Genomic DNA, 14,676 nt, shown 5'->3' on the forward strand with positions numbered 1-14,676 from the left:
ATTATCATGTTTCCGTTATCGTCTTCGGGTACCTTTTTCCCCGGTCATCATTATTGCTAATCGCATTTATACTTCCGTGCCTGCGAGCTGTTAGTATTTTGTCATAACTCGAATTGATGCGCAAAACCATCTCACGAGATGGCGAAAACGCACTAGCGATTTGTCCGAATACTTTTAGGTATCCCGTTCAGAATCCCGTCTTATAACAACACCCGCAATCAAAGAAAGTTTTGCGTACCGCATTGTCCGCTCAACAACTGAATTTTCTTTCTCCGATTACATTCGAATTTAATTTTTTTTTTCTTTTTACTTATCTTTTCGGTTATCACATTATAAATATTCAAATATATGTATATTATATATTAAAATGCCTCACGGCGTTCGTTTCGTAAGATAAAAATAAAATAAAGATGGCTTGCTGTAAACGTGTGTAAAAAAATGCGATCGTAAATATATACATGAATTATGGTGCGCGTCGCCCCACCGGGGCGCAGAAATTCGGTCTCATTGTGTGTACGCAAAACCCATTTTCGATCACAGTTCACGACAAAGAGAATGTTAATCGTAGTGTGTCGGTTAGCGTTCTTTTTTTGTTTCTCGGGAAAATAAGAGTGAAAACGTAAAGAAATTATTTTTAACCGTTCAGGATGGTTTCTGTATTATGTGTCTCTACGGGGAAAAAGGTTATATAATAAAATGGAAACAGGTAGAGAAAAATCCAAACCCAGAGTCCTTTCGACGGTGTATGGGTACGTGGACCGGAGCGGAGGCGATTTTACGGTCGTAAAACTCGGTAAGAACTTCACTTTTCACCGACAACATGAATCAACGCCGCCGGGTGATTGATACATTCCGGTATTATCGTTTGGTTTTTAAAGAAAGAGGCAGCGACTCGAGTATTAAAGAATTCGCTGCACAGATACGTATTCAAACCGAAATGTTCATAAAACTACGTAACATAATGTTTAGTGGTGTATTATACTATTATGCTAAGTGCACTGTGCGTATAAATACATATGACGTACCCGTATGGGGATAATTCTATACACAAACATTGTCGTTTTATTCATTATTTTCATTAAAGTCTATATATCAATATAACATACAAGTTCAACGTGTACAAAGTTTTCGCTGTCCATTAAAGTTTTCTCGGTGTACGAAACGTAATTTCATTGTTTACGTTATTAACGACCGTTGGGTGAGCATTTTCAGATAAACTCGATGGGTTACAATACAACAACAGCAACAACGAAACGGTAAGTCGAAAGATACTTTTTTAATAGAATACTAACAAAATAAATAAACTTTATTTAGGTAATTAGAAGTTGGTTATTATTTTGGATTTTATAATAATTACAAGTACTGTGTAATTGTGTACTGTAACGGGGAAAATTAATTGCGACCGTAGCAAACATCCTTTTAATGAATAGTTGAAGACACTTGTTTGCGATTTTGCATTTAGGGAGAGGGGTGGCAAAATTTTGTTGCCCCTGGGCGGTAAAATCTTAAATACGACCCCGCGTATTGTACAAGCGTATATCGTACTCGTATATGCAATACGGTAGGTATGTATTGAGAGATTCTGGTTCGTGGTAGTAACAGTGAAACTTGTATCGCTCGTGTAATACATAACATACGTTAGACGATAAATTTAAGTACTAAACGAATAAAAAGCAGACGGTTAAATATACTACTGTTGCCTTTTGTAGGTGATTAAAAACGACGAATACATCGTTTCACATGCAACTGTTCCGAGTTAACGTAAGCAGTATAATGAGCTAATTAAATCAAAATGTCTAGATACACGGTAAAAATTAACGCGCGAATATTGTACCGACCGAACAGCGCGATAGCGGGGCATTGTTTGATCAAAAGGGGTTACAATAATAATTATTATTATTACTCTTGTTAGAGCACTTGGAGCTTAAAACATTTGCATAAATGTATTTTGTATTTACGTGTGTCGTGTATGTGTGTGTATAATATGTCCATAGCACACAAGGGTCACGCTACGTTAATGCTTATAATACGTTATGAAAAACAGTGTGTGCAGTATGGAGTGGGTAACAAGAAGTAAATCGTATTTCATCCGTATACTTTTGCATAATATTTTCATTTTACCAAATTTCTCGTTCAAATTTTATACCACATACGATTTAATACGGTTCGTGCGGTGACGATTTTAATTGTTTTTACCTTTTGCAGTAATATGAAAAGGGCAAGGACACTTACGGAGGGAAGGGCAAAGAAGCCATAACCCCTACAGGGAATTTTTTAAAACTATTGTTAATTTAATGCCACGCATATTAATTATAACATAATTTTATTGAGATCCATTTATGAAGTTTAGTAAAAATTATTATATTCTTAGATAATCTAAAATATAATCTTGAACATATTTATAAGTTCACAATGTTTACTGTATAAAAAAAAAATTTAAAAAAATAAATATTGTAGTTGTTAGACAATCATTTTTTGTATGCCACCAAGACGTATACAATTTTTATCAAACCCCAAAAACCTTCAATCCAAAAACTTCAGATCTGGTTGAACTTTTTTATCGTATTGTTTAAATTTCAAAGATTTTATTTCTATGGCTTTAAAATTTTCTGTTGACAAATACAAGGTTATACTAATTTAAATAGTAATTCCTTTCTGACACCTAAGATTTAAACTGTAATTAAACTTTATTATAATATTAAATCGTTAAATTTATCGACATCCATCATCGTTATAATTCTTAACTTTATTATGTATTTAGTTGAATCAATAAATTATATTACATATGGTTATTTAGGCCATTATATTTATAAATAACTCTGTGTATAGATCTTGATGTTTATATTTATAAATATATTGTTAATACTGTTTTACACAGCCAAATTTACATAACTAATATATTAATTTATAAATATCTAATAAGTCACATATCAATAGGTAAACAGAAAAATCGATATGAATATTAAAATCAGTATAATAAAATTATCGTTTAATAAAAACATTAGGAACACAACACAGTTAAATATTTCGAGAAATATATGAGATTACAAATCCACCTTAAATATTTTAAATTAATAACTGTAAATTAAGATTAAATGATTGATTATATATTATAATATAATAACCTTTATATTATAATGGTTATTTGATGATACAAAACTCCTATGACATTGAGTCGGTACAAAGTTGAAGTCCGATCAATAACAATAAAACAAATGTCTTAATGTTTTTGTTGTGTTGGTTTCAAGCTTAAAAATTCTTATATTTTACTTATCTCTAAAATCATTAAAAACTATTCTCCTCAAAATTGCATTTATGAATTAATTATTTTACACTACTTAAACGAAAATCATGTCTAATTTGCAACCAATTCAGTGAACGAGACCACTTTATATAATAAATAATATCGAAATGTACAATATTCATCCAAGGTTACCGTTTAATGAGTATAATTATGTATACTTACGTAATTACATAAAAACAATCGGGACGTTCAGTTTTCGTTGTTTCTGGAGGTCGAAGAAAGGGAATTAATTATTCAAATATAGATGTGTCTTCTTTTTATTTCGAAAAAGGTATACCGAATGATGAATAAGTGTTAAAGTTTTTCTTTTACTTGATCACCGGATTCAAAACGTGTTGCAAACCATATGAACACGCCAAGAATCTCTGAACTATAATGTTCAAAATTAATTTTTCAATTTTTTTTTTTTCGGACACGATAGTATTGTCGAAATCAAATATGAAACAATAACAGTACAGTGTCCTAATATAGGATTCACTATACTTGCTTTTAAAACAATACATTCTATGTATATTTGTTTAGGCGATTATAATGGTTAATATTATGTACTATCACATTACCAACGGCTTTAAATATAATTCCTCTTCGGGTTGTTGGGAGTATCTCGAACCAATTGTTTAAACTGTCCACACAAAACCGTCGTAAATGATTTTGGTGTTAAATCCACACCGAATTCCTTACACGTATCTTCGAATGTGTCTTGCAACAAAGGTATTAGACTGTGATCCAACGCAGGAAATAGGTGGTGTAACGTGTGATCGCCAAATGTCGCCATTGACACAAATATATTGTTAATCGGTTCGCTCCGTTCTACGCTAGTGTCAATTTGATGGAGTCCCCAATCGACATTTTCGGTACTAGACAATAATATGACAATACGATTAATAATTAAATAAAATGTAATAATATAAAACTAATATTATTTTATAATATTGTATTAAAAATATCTAAATTTACATTAATTTCGTTGATACTTTTCACACATAAAAAAAATTCCAGAAAACTTATAAGAACCAAATTCAACAAAATAAATATATACACTAATAATCCAATATTGAATAATCGAACATTTTATACTGAAATCTTTAAAATAATAAATAATATTTAGGAAAATCCTGACAGAGTTTAAAATATTTCTATAAAATCTAAAAAAAAATGTATGAAGTGAATGTTTCATAATTTATATATTATTACTATTGAATTATTATATCAGACAACGATACTATTATTTTAATGAAACCTTAAAAAAATAAACTATAATAAATCATTAAGCTCATACTTGGGAGTTAATCAACAAAAGTCAACGATTAATAAATTGAATCTTATAAATAACATAAAAATATGTTAGATTAATTAATTTAAATCGAAAAAATTTTAATATTTAAAACAAAAGTCTAATAATGTTTGTAAATGGTATATACTTATGAGGACATTGTTTCAAATCGTAACAAAATAAATACCTACAAATCGTAAAATTACAAAAAATATTTTTAGTGTTTAACTAGACCCTAACCTAATTATACCTTAACTTATTTGAATCATAATATTCTCGTATTTTAATATAAATGTTTTAAAGCTAATCTATGCCCCTGATTGGGTATTTTTGTTGTGGTTATTGTCATAAAAGTAAATATTTATTTACTTTTTTTTAATACGTTACATAAAATTGCTTATAATATAAGTTAAAACATAAATTATTATATAAATTAATATTTCTCACTTAAATCGAATGAAAATATATTTAATTTGAATTTATTTTTACTTGATTAAGTCACCGTCGTGAAAATTTTCAGGAAAATGATGAGAAGCACTGAAACCAACAAATGTAAATATAAAACTACTTGTCAGTACTATAATAAGCCATGCGATGATGATAGAAATGATGGTCATTTGTCCGCAAAGCGTCAATATAGCAGGTATAACGAACATTAAAACGTCGGCGATATCGTTTTTGCGCTTAAAAGTTCTGAAACATATAGTTGCAGAGGTACACGGAAAAGGTTTTATGATTTGATTGATAACCGTACAGTACAATAACAAAACACACCTAATCACCAACTGCCCAGGTATAATAAAAGGGTAAATCACGGGTGTGAAATACGGGAACAGACGAACCGTAAATGGTTTGTCTTTGGTCGGGTACCAATGAATGAACGGGTATAGCAGTGTCATCTCCAAGTCCTGTATGGTATTAGTGTAAATGTGGTGACTGAGCACGTGCGATATTCTCCATTCCCTACAACATCATCGCATAACGCGTTATACACCTGCAGTGCCGACGTAAACAATATTATTCGGATACTCGTAATGACAACACCGACCGTACGGACATAAAGCATAATTGCACATAATACATCCTCCAGTTGTCTTTGAGATGAGTGAAATTATGACTGGCAACGATTCCGAATCCCAAAACGATGCCGGCTAAGAAAGCTAACACGAAGTTCTGTGTCTGAGCCATTCCCACGCAGAGAGCAAGCGCAATAAGGATGTACGTGTCGACGACCAGCATGGACTTAACGGACGCATTACTGTTGTCGACGAAGGATAACTTCTTGGCAACTCTAGACTTCAGTACGTTATAAAATCCATCAGGTTTGAAAGTAAAAGGCGATTTCCTTGGTGACTTAGCTTCGCGTACATAGAATTTATGCATCACTGCCGTGACCGCTTTGCCGTTCAAATGGTACGATTCAAATAATTCTGTAATATCGGTACCCTGTCATAAAAAATTAAAATATAAACTTATCAGCCAATATTTACATACAATTCGTACAGATACTCTATTGCAAATCACCGTTTTTAATACTTATTGATAAAACTACATAGGAAAATGTAATGATTAAATGAAAATGATTTTGCTATTTTATTTATTATTTGACAGACAAGAGTTTAGTGTTGTAAAATGTTAACTATACATTATATAAGCTTTGAAACAATATAATTTTATGGTCAAAATAAGAATATTTATAAAGATTAAATAATAAAACGTTTCGTAACCATTTGCATGTTACGGGATACGTATAAAATCAGTCAATGTCAAAAAACGATTTATGTAAACATTATCTATCTGAAATTTGTATCGAATTTCATCTGAATTCCATACAAATTATAGTTTAATTTACAGTAAGTTTATACAATAATTATACTTATTTTAGGAATTGTAAAATAATCAAATGAAAATTATAAATTATTTTGACAATTATTGCATTCAATTATTTTCATAATTATGGATACAATATACATTTCTATTTACAAATCTGTTATGTGGAAACACAAACATTTTGGGTTTTACCGCGAAAACAAGAAAAATATTTAAATAAATATTTAATTAACATTTCTTATATAGGTGGAGTTTAATGTTAGAAAACTTAAAAGTAATTATGTCTTTTTGCCTTCCCTCCCAATATTTCTCCTGCGTTCATTACTTATGAAATAATAATCAGAAATTTATGGGAACCTAAATAAAACAAGTGTACGTGAAAAAATACAAGAACATTTTTTTAAATATTCTATTAGTGAAACAGTAAAATGTGAAATCAAGAAAAACGACATTGAATTTTTATATTTGTAGTCCATGTAATTATTTTAAACCGTTGATTATTAGAAAAATAGTTCAATTTTATATTCCAATATATTTCTTATAGACGTATAATAAAATAATCGAATATTTGTATATATTAAATTAGATAATCAAAAAATATAAGTTATAAATTATTAAGCAATAATAGTTTATTTTGACTTTGTATTTTTGTCAATAGTGCATTATTGCATGTATTGTTTTAGTTTAATGTGCAGGTGATATAATATTAATGTGCGTGAAAATAAATATATTAAATATGTGTTTCGTATTTTTATTTTAACAAGATTTAAAGCCAAAAAAAAAAAAAAAATTAACAATAATATTAATCACTATAATAAACATTAATAATACCGAATTTTAATTTGAAATCATACAGATCACTAGTTAAATCAAAAAAAATGAGGAATAAGCAGACCAAGAACTAAACTAAACATAATCTATATAGTACTACCAATGTTCTATAAACAGAATGAAAAATCTGTGTTGAAAAATGAAATGCCTTTTATCTCAGGATAACCCACATAGCATTCTACCCTGAGCATCTACATTGTGTTCACAAAACATTTGTGAAGTTTTTCCCGATAAAATTTGTTGATTATTAATTTATGCATCGTGTTTAGCTGCAAATTGATACTTTTAACTGACCTATTTAAAAATTTTCCAAACAATTGGCCATGGTCACCTTGCTCCTCCTTAGATCCGGCATTGTATGTAGAATAACATAAAATTAATCCTTACATTTAAAATCATTAGTCTACAATATAATAGTATCGGATAACAATTTATTTTTACTGACTGTTTTATTTTTATTTACTGTTTTCATTAGATTTAGAATCAAAAATATAATCACAGTCTAATATACTAGAATAAAATATCATTATTTTAATAATAACACATTATATTTATTTTTTTCTCCGATATTTCTAAATTTCAACACAGAAGAGTTTTATGAGATGTTTTGTCCTTATAGTTTATAAGTAAAAATATTTTTTTTAGTAATAGTCAAGTAATCAAATTTAAATTGTATAGTACTTAAATTACAATTATATATTTACGGCAAATGAAATAAATAACGATTTTACTGGGTGAAAAACAAACATTTATAATGAAATCGGGTATAATTATAAATTGTTATGAGAAACACTTTTTTTTTATCATTTAGATATTATTTTCAAATACTTCGATTTGATTGGTTGATAATTATTTACTATCATTTTTATCACAAACCGATAATTTAGATTTTATGAATATTCATTTAGATATTATAATTGTATTGTTACAACATAAAAGTAAAGAATTTTAAACATTTATAATTTATCTTTTTTTCTTTTATTTTTTCGTTCAAGAAAGTATTGGACCCCAGAGCTCGTATAAAGTGTTAACAAATATATATGCACATACAAACGACAGGTACCAAAATACTAATTCTAAATCTAAAATATACTTAAACCTAAAAATATAAATATTATAATTCATCGATTTTTAAAAACTTTAAATTAAGCGTCTAAAGTATCTCAATGTGAGTTATTTTGGTACACAAACATGCTTTAAAGAAAACGTAACTCGTTGATTAGAACACATATTTTCTGAGTACCTACTTTCGTAATTTCCAACCATTGTCGTCCTCCAGGATGCTTAGGTATCCATTGTTCGAGATTGTACAATCCATCGTGAATTCTCCACAGATCATCTGCACCATCTTCCTTTTGACGTGCTTCGATCCAATCATCTACTGATTTCACGTTGTAGTCCGTGCTTGATAGATTATTCCATATAGACCAACTGCTAGTTCTCGGTGCCATGTTGAATTATCGTACACTTCTACTGTAATTATAACAAAAACTAATTATGTAAAACACTATAGGTCAGATATATCCTATAATAATTAAAATTTAATGATAAGAAATTAGGTAATTCAATTTTAACATATTTTAATACATCTATATCTCAATCTCATAACAAATAATATTCGAAGTTAGCTGTACAAAAGTTTATGCTGATAATACTACATAATCACGTTTATCGTGGTTCGTATTATTTAAGACCTCTAAGCCTTTGTTGTTTATATATTAGCTATATTAGTTTCTATCGATTTAATGTATAAAAGTCCAATCAAAGCTCAGAGTGAACTAAAAGTAATTTGACCCGTGGTCTAAATAACTTTCCGTTGAAAATACGTAAATGTTCATTGGGCATATACAGCACTAATAACCTAAGTGATTAGGAATTATTAAATCGCTTTTATTTTTACGCAGATATATGATAATTTTAATCATGGGCTAGTTCATAAATTTTTTAATTTCATTGCGACGTTAGCAGCTACCTAATTGTAAAGTAATATGAATGATTAATATAGCAGCTTTGAATAAATTGACTTATTTAACGAGGCATAGTGATTTTTATGATTGCGTTTTTTCTCAAAATATTTTAATGCAATATTTTTAGTTTTTTTTTTTTTTGTTTTTGTATAAATGTTGAACAAAGTCTAAGATAAATCTCAAATTGATTGTATGATTAGTTTTATTTATTTCTTATACTAATTAAAAATAATTATTTTCTTAATTGTTATTAATTATTTCAGTTATATACAAACAGTATTTCATTAAAATGTTTAAATGTTCGTTTAGTATAGCTAGTGAATGCATTTTTTCGAAAAATATATTATTAATTCGAATACCATAATAAACAACGAAACAAATATGTTAGTTGATACAAGTTTCCAATTTACTTTCAAGGGGATCTATTAATATGCAATTATATTATATTATAATATATATACTTGTATATATATATATATTATATATTCTCGAATACAATACAATCCATATATATATATAAACATAACATACATATGAGTGTGTGTGTGTGTCGACCAATGCTAAATTACCCGTCGTATGGGCATTTAATCAATAATATTAGTAAGTACTTGTAACAGAATACAGCACAATGCTGCACAATACGCATAAGTATAAAATACGATAAGTTATAGAAATAGAGGAAATACATTTTCGTTCTAATATATAAACCACGACCAGCTAATAGGGATTTATAAACTGTATGAAAGAGTATTGCAATGTTAACTGTAAGACATAGACGACATGTAATCATTTCATGATTGTAAACGAAATGAATACATAATTGCATACCCGTTTTTCAGTTTTCAACCTAAAAATCTTGAACAAGTTTTATAATTTTATAAATTATACCCGCCGAGAATAAAATTAACCCTAAACGGTTCGTAAACGAATATCAATCCGTGTGATACATTAAATTAATATTCATAATTTATAATTAGAAATGTTTTTTCTAATGTTTATGTAATTGATTAATTTTTAAACACCAGAACACTAATTTCTGTACATAAATATATATTTTGTAAGCATAAATTAAAACTTAAATTAAACTTAAACTTAACTTAAACTTAAACATTGAATTTAAAAGTGATCAATGTATTATATTGCTAGTTCACTGTTAAATAAAATTCATTTTAATTCAGCTGCTCGAAATCATTATTATTCAGGTTTTTTTTTTTTTATTGATTTCAAAAAACATCAAAAACAAAGGTATTAGTTTTTGGTTTGGAAAACGAGTACATTCAGGTTATTTTGTTCTATACTTCAGAAACGAATATACAAGCAAGCCAATTAGGGTGATCATTTTTTCTAATACAAACAAAAAAAAAACTTGAAAAAAATCGACATTTCTTAATATATTTTTAATATTTTCAACTAGCAACAAATACATTTCAAGTCAACAGCAACATTCAAAAATGATTTAATTAAAAAATTAAAAACAAAACAAATAACAAATTTGGATAAAAAAATTAATTTTCAATTTTATAGCTTAGAAAACAATAATTGAAGTTACTTTGTAAACTAATTATTAATCCAACAATAATATAGATAAATATCTTTTGATGTATGTCTTTTAATTAATAAAAAATACAATTTAAAAAATGTATATATATATTATCATTATTTTGAGAAAATGTGAAAATTGTAGACATTGAGTTTCAAAATTAAAATTTGAGTATAAAATATTATTTAACAAGCATACTAATATAAAACAGCTATTTAATAATGAGAGTTAACAATAAAATAAAAAATTACTCTTTAGAAACTATATATTTTTTAAGCAGCGATAAGAAGCCAACTTAATTTTTACTAAAATCATAGATTTAATGTGATATTCATTTTCGAAACCTTCGAAGATTCGTTACTTAATTTTAAACAGGCTTTTAACTGTTATATATATTAACTATATACTATATGTATTAGGAATGTATTATCGAATGTCAAAAATATGTTCCAAATTATTGTATTTCAGTAGCTGTTAATATGGTTGGTTTTTACTTTTTGATAACTGTTATTGACAAAAACTGCAATTTTATCATATTATCAGATTTAATAAAATGTATTTAATAGTAGAGTAATATATTTTGGTGAAATTCATAGACGAAACTACGGGTCAGGCAGTCAAGCCATGGCCTAACCTAATACTAATGAAAAATATGTATATATTATAATAATTATTATAATTATTATTAATATTTTAATAATTATTTAAGCATTATAAATAATATATTTATAGATGTAAACGTATAAATGTGTACATTTCATATAATACTATAATATAATATAGTATATAGGTACAATTGGTACAAATAAGGATTATAATAGAACATAACAAGTCTATTCTATGTACTCGAATAGTCGGTTTTATCAGTTATTGTTTAATTTAGACATTTGACGTTTATTTTTATAATTATATTATAGAAAATAATAGTTAATTTTACGTAATAATATTTTTTATATTTTTCATTTGGCCTGACTAATAAAAGTGTCTAGTTTCGCCTATGGTAAAATTAATTTACTGTATAATTTAATATGAAATACTATAACAATTTAATTTTGGGTTTTAAAATTACTTCCACGACCAGGCCCGTGCGTAAAAGAGGGGGTAGAGGTTCTACCCCCCCCCCTTGAAGATATTTTACATACATTTTTACTAAGAATATAAGTAGTCCTCATTTAATAAAAGTTAAACTGATTTGAAAATTCAAACATAGTTGTCTATTTTAATTTTAACAGTGGCAATTTTCTTGATTTAACGTACTTTTCTTATTAATTTTCGTCTCTTTTCCACCTATTGTCGATTATTGTTCTAAATGCAACCAACGATAGAATACAATTTTACTGATTAGTCAGCTGTTCAAGTAATTCAGACATTTGTTGACATTTATTGGTATTCAATCCTGATATTTTTAATTATAGATATTTCTAACATGTATTTTTTTATTAACTTCATAATCTAACATAACATGTATAATTTTGAACCCCTTGAACGATTCCTGTGCACTCAGGTCCGTATTTAAAAATTTGGAGCCCCTGAGCATATACTTTATACCCCCCCAAAAAAAAAAAAAAATAATAATAATAATATAACATTTATTATCTTGTCCATAATCGAAATTATTTAATATTAAAATATAACTTATAAACGAAAATTGTTTAATACATTTTTTAACTAACAAATCAAACAAATTATAAAATAATAAAACACACAATTTCCTTTTTTTTTTAATTAACAAATTATAATATAATAAAATATACTATTTTCTTTTTTTTATTGTTTTATTTTTTTTTCATCAGGTACATCATTTTTAAAATTAATTTTGCCACCCCTGAGACTTGACGCCCCCAAGCATGTGCTTACCCATGCCCCCCCTAAATACGGGCCTATGTGCACGGACCTGTACATAACATACTATACAATTTATAATACCAGTAATTTATAATTGATATATTTTGCAATAAATCCAGCTACATTAAAATAAATAATACAATTAATATGTTTTAAATGCTTCAAAATCACACTCTTTAGGTAATATGTAATAACATATTAGATATATACAATGTACAATATTAATAACATACTTTTTTCGTGATAAAAAAATTAGTTCAGTATGTACATCCGTAAACACTTAAACAAGCTTCATTTGTTTATCAATTACACATCCTTAAATATATTATTACGTTACATTATTTTGGCACAATTTTTTACTTAATATTATCAAACATTTTAAAGTATATTGCAACACGTCGATTGGTTGTTATTTTTTTTTTTCCAATTTACTTTGAATTGCAATTAAACTAAACTAATTTAAAAATGCCTGTGCTCAAGTAACAAAAGATTTACAGTTAGGGATAAGGATTTATGGTTAGCTTTTTCATACAGTATTATTGTAACTAAAACTCAAATTTCATAACTAAATAGTACATAAACTTCATAAATTGTATTGCTACTTTTCTTCTCGAGATTCACGGACGCGAGGACGATCCAGTCAAACACCTTGCTCTTCAGAATTACCATTTATCTCTTATTACTATTTTTAACATGCATTAAATTTATATTAAAATGATTGATGATTATTTTTCAAATCCCGTAATATATGTTTATTAATTATTTATTCTAAGCTGTATACAATTAATTCATTTAAATCTACACGAATCGAATTAAAATGTCCAACACAACAATAACAAAAATAACAATAAGCCAATAACCAACATAAAAATGATGATTTTATTATATTTTCGGTATAAACATTAATAACTAATAACAAAATATAGTATGTTCTATAACAGTTGACAAAAATAATTTTTCTGTAAGCTGTTGCAAAATTATACAGCTCATTGATCTTTAATAATTTAGATAGGTGCAATTTTTTCTTGTTTCCAGATACCTATTAATAAGAAAATAATTAAATAGAAATAAGAAAACTAAAATGAATAATCGTTAAAACTTTTGGATTCCATACGTACATACGAGTACTCTATTTTCTGAGTCACAATGAAATGAACAAAGGTACAATCTATCTGTGAATGTAAACATTATCTTAGTAGTTGTTATCAGTTGTAACTAATTGGAAATTCAACTTATAACATATTTAAACCATTTACGTGATATTCTCAACAAATATAAGCACACATTTTTGAGTGCTCCATTATAAAAAAAAAAAATGAAACTAACTATATAGTAAACTAATATGTTACAAGAGATAGTTTGGAATTCTTGAATTTTAACGATTTATTAACGATTTATTAGTTTTATTAGTAGTATTTTATTAGTTTTCAATAAAATTCGTATTTCAGCCTCCTTGATCCTTATTTATCCGCAGTAACTCTATTTTAATGAGTATTAGTTTTTAATTCAAATCCTATATCTATGAACAACAATTTTACTTGATTGAATTCTTTCATACAGAAAATATACCACATGAGGGGTAACCAAATAAAAGAAGAAAATAAACAACAATATTATTAAAACGTCCTATGTATTCATGCGTTTATATTCGTCAAAAATTGTGTACTTACTTCAAAACGTAACGTACACAGCGACAACGTTGAACGTATAATACCAGGTGTTGATACTGAAAAAAACACGTACTCATTACACCGGAGATCGAGAACTAACTGGCAATGACTATATTATTATACTTGCATTGTAATTGGTACGAAATTCAAACGACCATGAATAACGTAGGTCTTAAGTCAACCGGTATAATACACTGTGTTTATGTAGTCAAGGTCGATGGTTTTACCAGTTGTTTTTATACAGAAAAAAAATAACGTGAATTGAAACTCACGATAATGGCATATTTACTTATCAAATATTTCGAATTCTATATTTTCTAGATATTTTTCAATATGACAGTAGAATAATTAAAATTTAATTATTAAACTGATGATTGAGTACATACAGATATGGATTGATAGTTGGCATCTCGTTC

The 14,676-nt window shown here is 27.2% G+C and overlaps 1 protein-coding gene across 2 annotated transcripts; it reads right to left on the bottom strand.

Moving 5' to 3' along the window:
- Nucleotides 1-3,767: 3,767 nt before the first annotated feature.
- Nucleotides 3,768-14,377, bottom strand: LOC112690843 (cytochrome b5-related protein-like). 2 transcript variants are annotated; one of them, XM_025564952.1, is made up of 6 exons: nucleotides 14,261-14,377; nucleotides 8,486-8,708; nucleotides 5,626-6,023; nucleotides 5,352-5,540; nucleotides 5,067-5,270; nucleotides 3,768-4,161 (listed from the first exon to the last, which is right to left on the bottom strand). In XM_025564952.1, the coding sequence occupies exons 2-6, from the start codon at nucleotides 8,687-8,689 to the stop codon at nucleotides 3,873-3,875; spliced, it is 1,284 nt and encodes a 427-aa protein (XP_025420737.1). In that variant the 5' UTR covers nucleotides 8,690-8,708; nucleotides 14,261-14,377; the 3' UTR covers nucleotides 3,768-3,872. The 2 variants fall into 2 exon arrangements, with proteins under 2 accessions (XP_025420737.1, XP_025420730.1); XM_025564945.1 differs by having other exon boundaries at nucleotides 8,486-8,711; nucleotides 14,261-14,376.
- Between the last annotated feature and the right edge of the window lie 299 nt (nucleotides 14,378-14,676).

The sequence above is a fragment of the Sipha flava genome, unplaced genomic scaffold, assembly GCF_003268045.1.
Source record: "Sipha flava isolate LNK unplaced genomic scaffold, YSA_version1 114_pilon_pilon, whole genome shotgun sequence".
Classification (NCBI taxonomy): domain Eukaryota; kingdom Metazoa; phylum Arthropoda; class Insecta; order Hemiptera; family Aphididae; genus Sipha; species Sipha flava.

What these genes read in the sequence shown, in the direction of transcription:
- LOC112690843 (XM_025564952.1), bottom strand. Translation starts at nt 8,689, where the DNA reads ATGGCACCGAGAACTAGCAGTTGGTCTATATGGAATAATCTATCAAGC. An exon ending in CCTGGGCAGTTGGTGATTAG is followed by an intron (nt 5,271 to 5,351) that starts GTGTGTTTTGTT and finishes TATATGTTTCAG; the next exon opens with AACTTTTAAGCGCAAAAACG. An exon ending in CACGACGGTGACTTAATCAA is followed by an intron (nt 4,162 to 5,066) that starts GTAAAAATAAAT and finishes ATTATTGTCTAG; the next exon opens with TACCGAAAATGTCGATTGGG.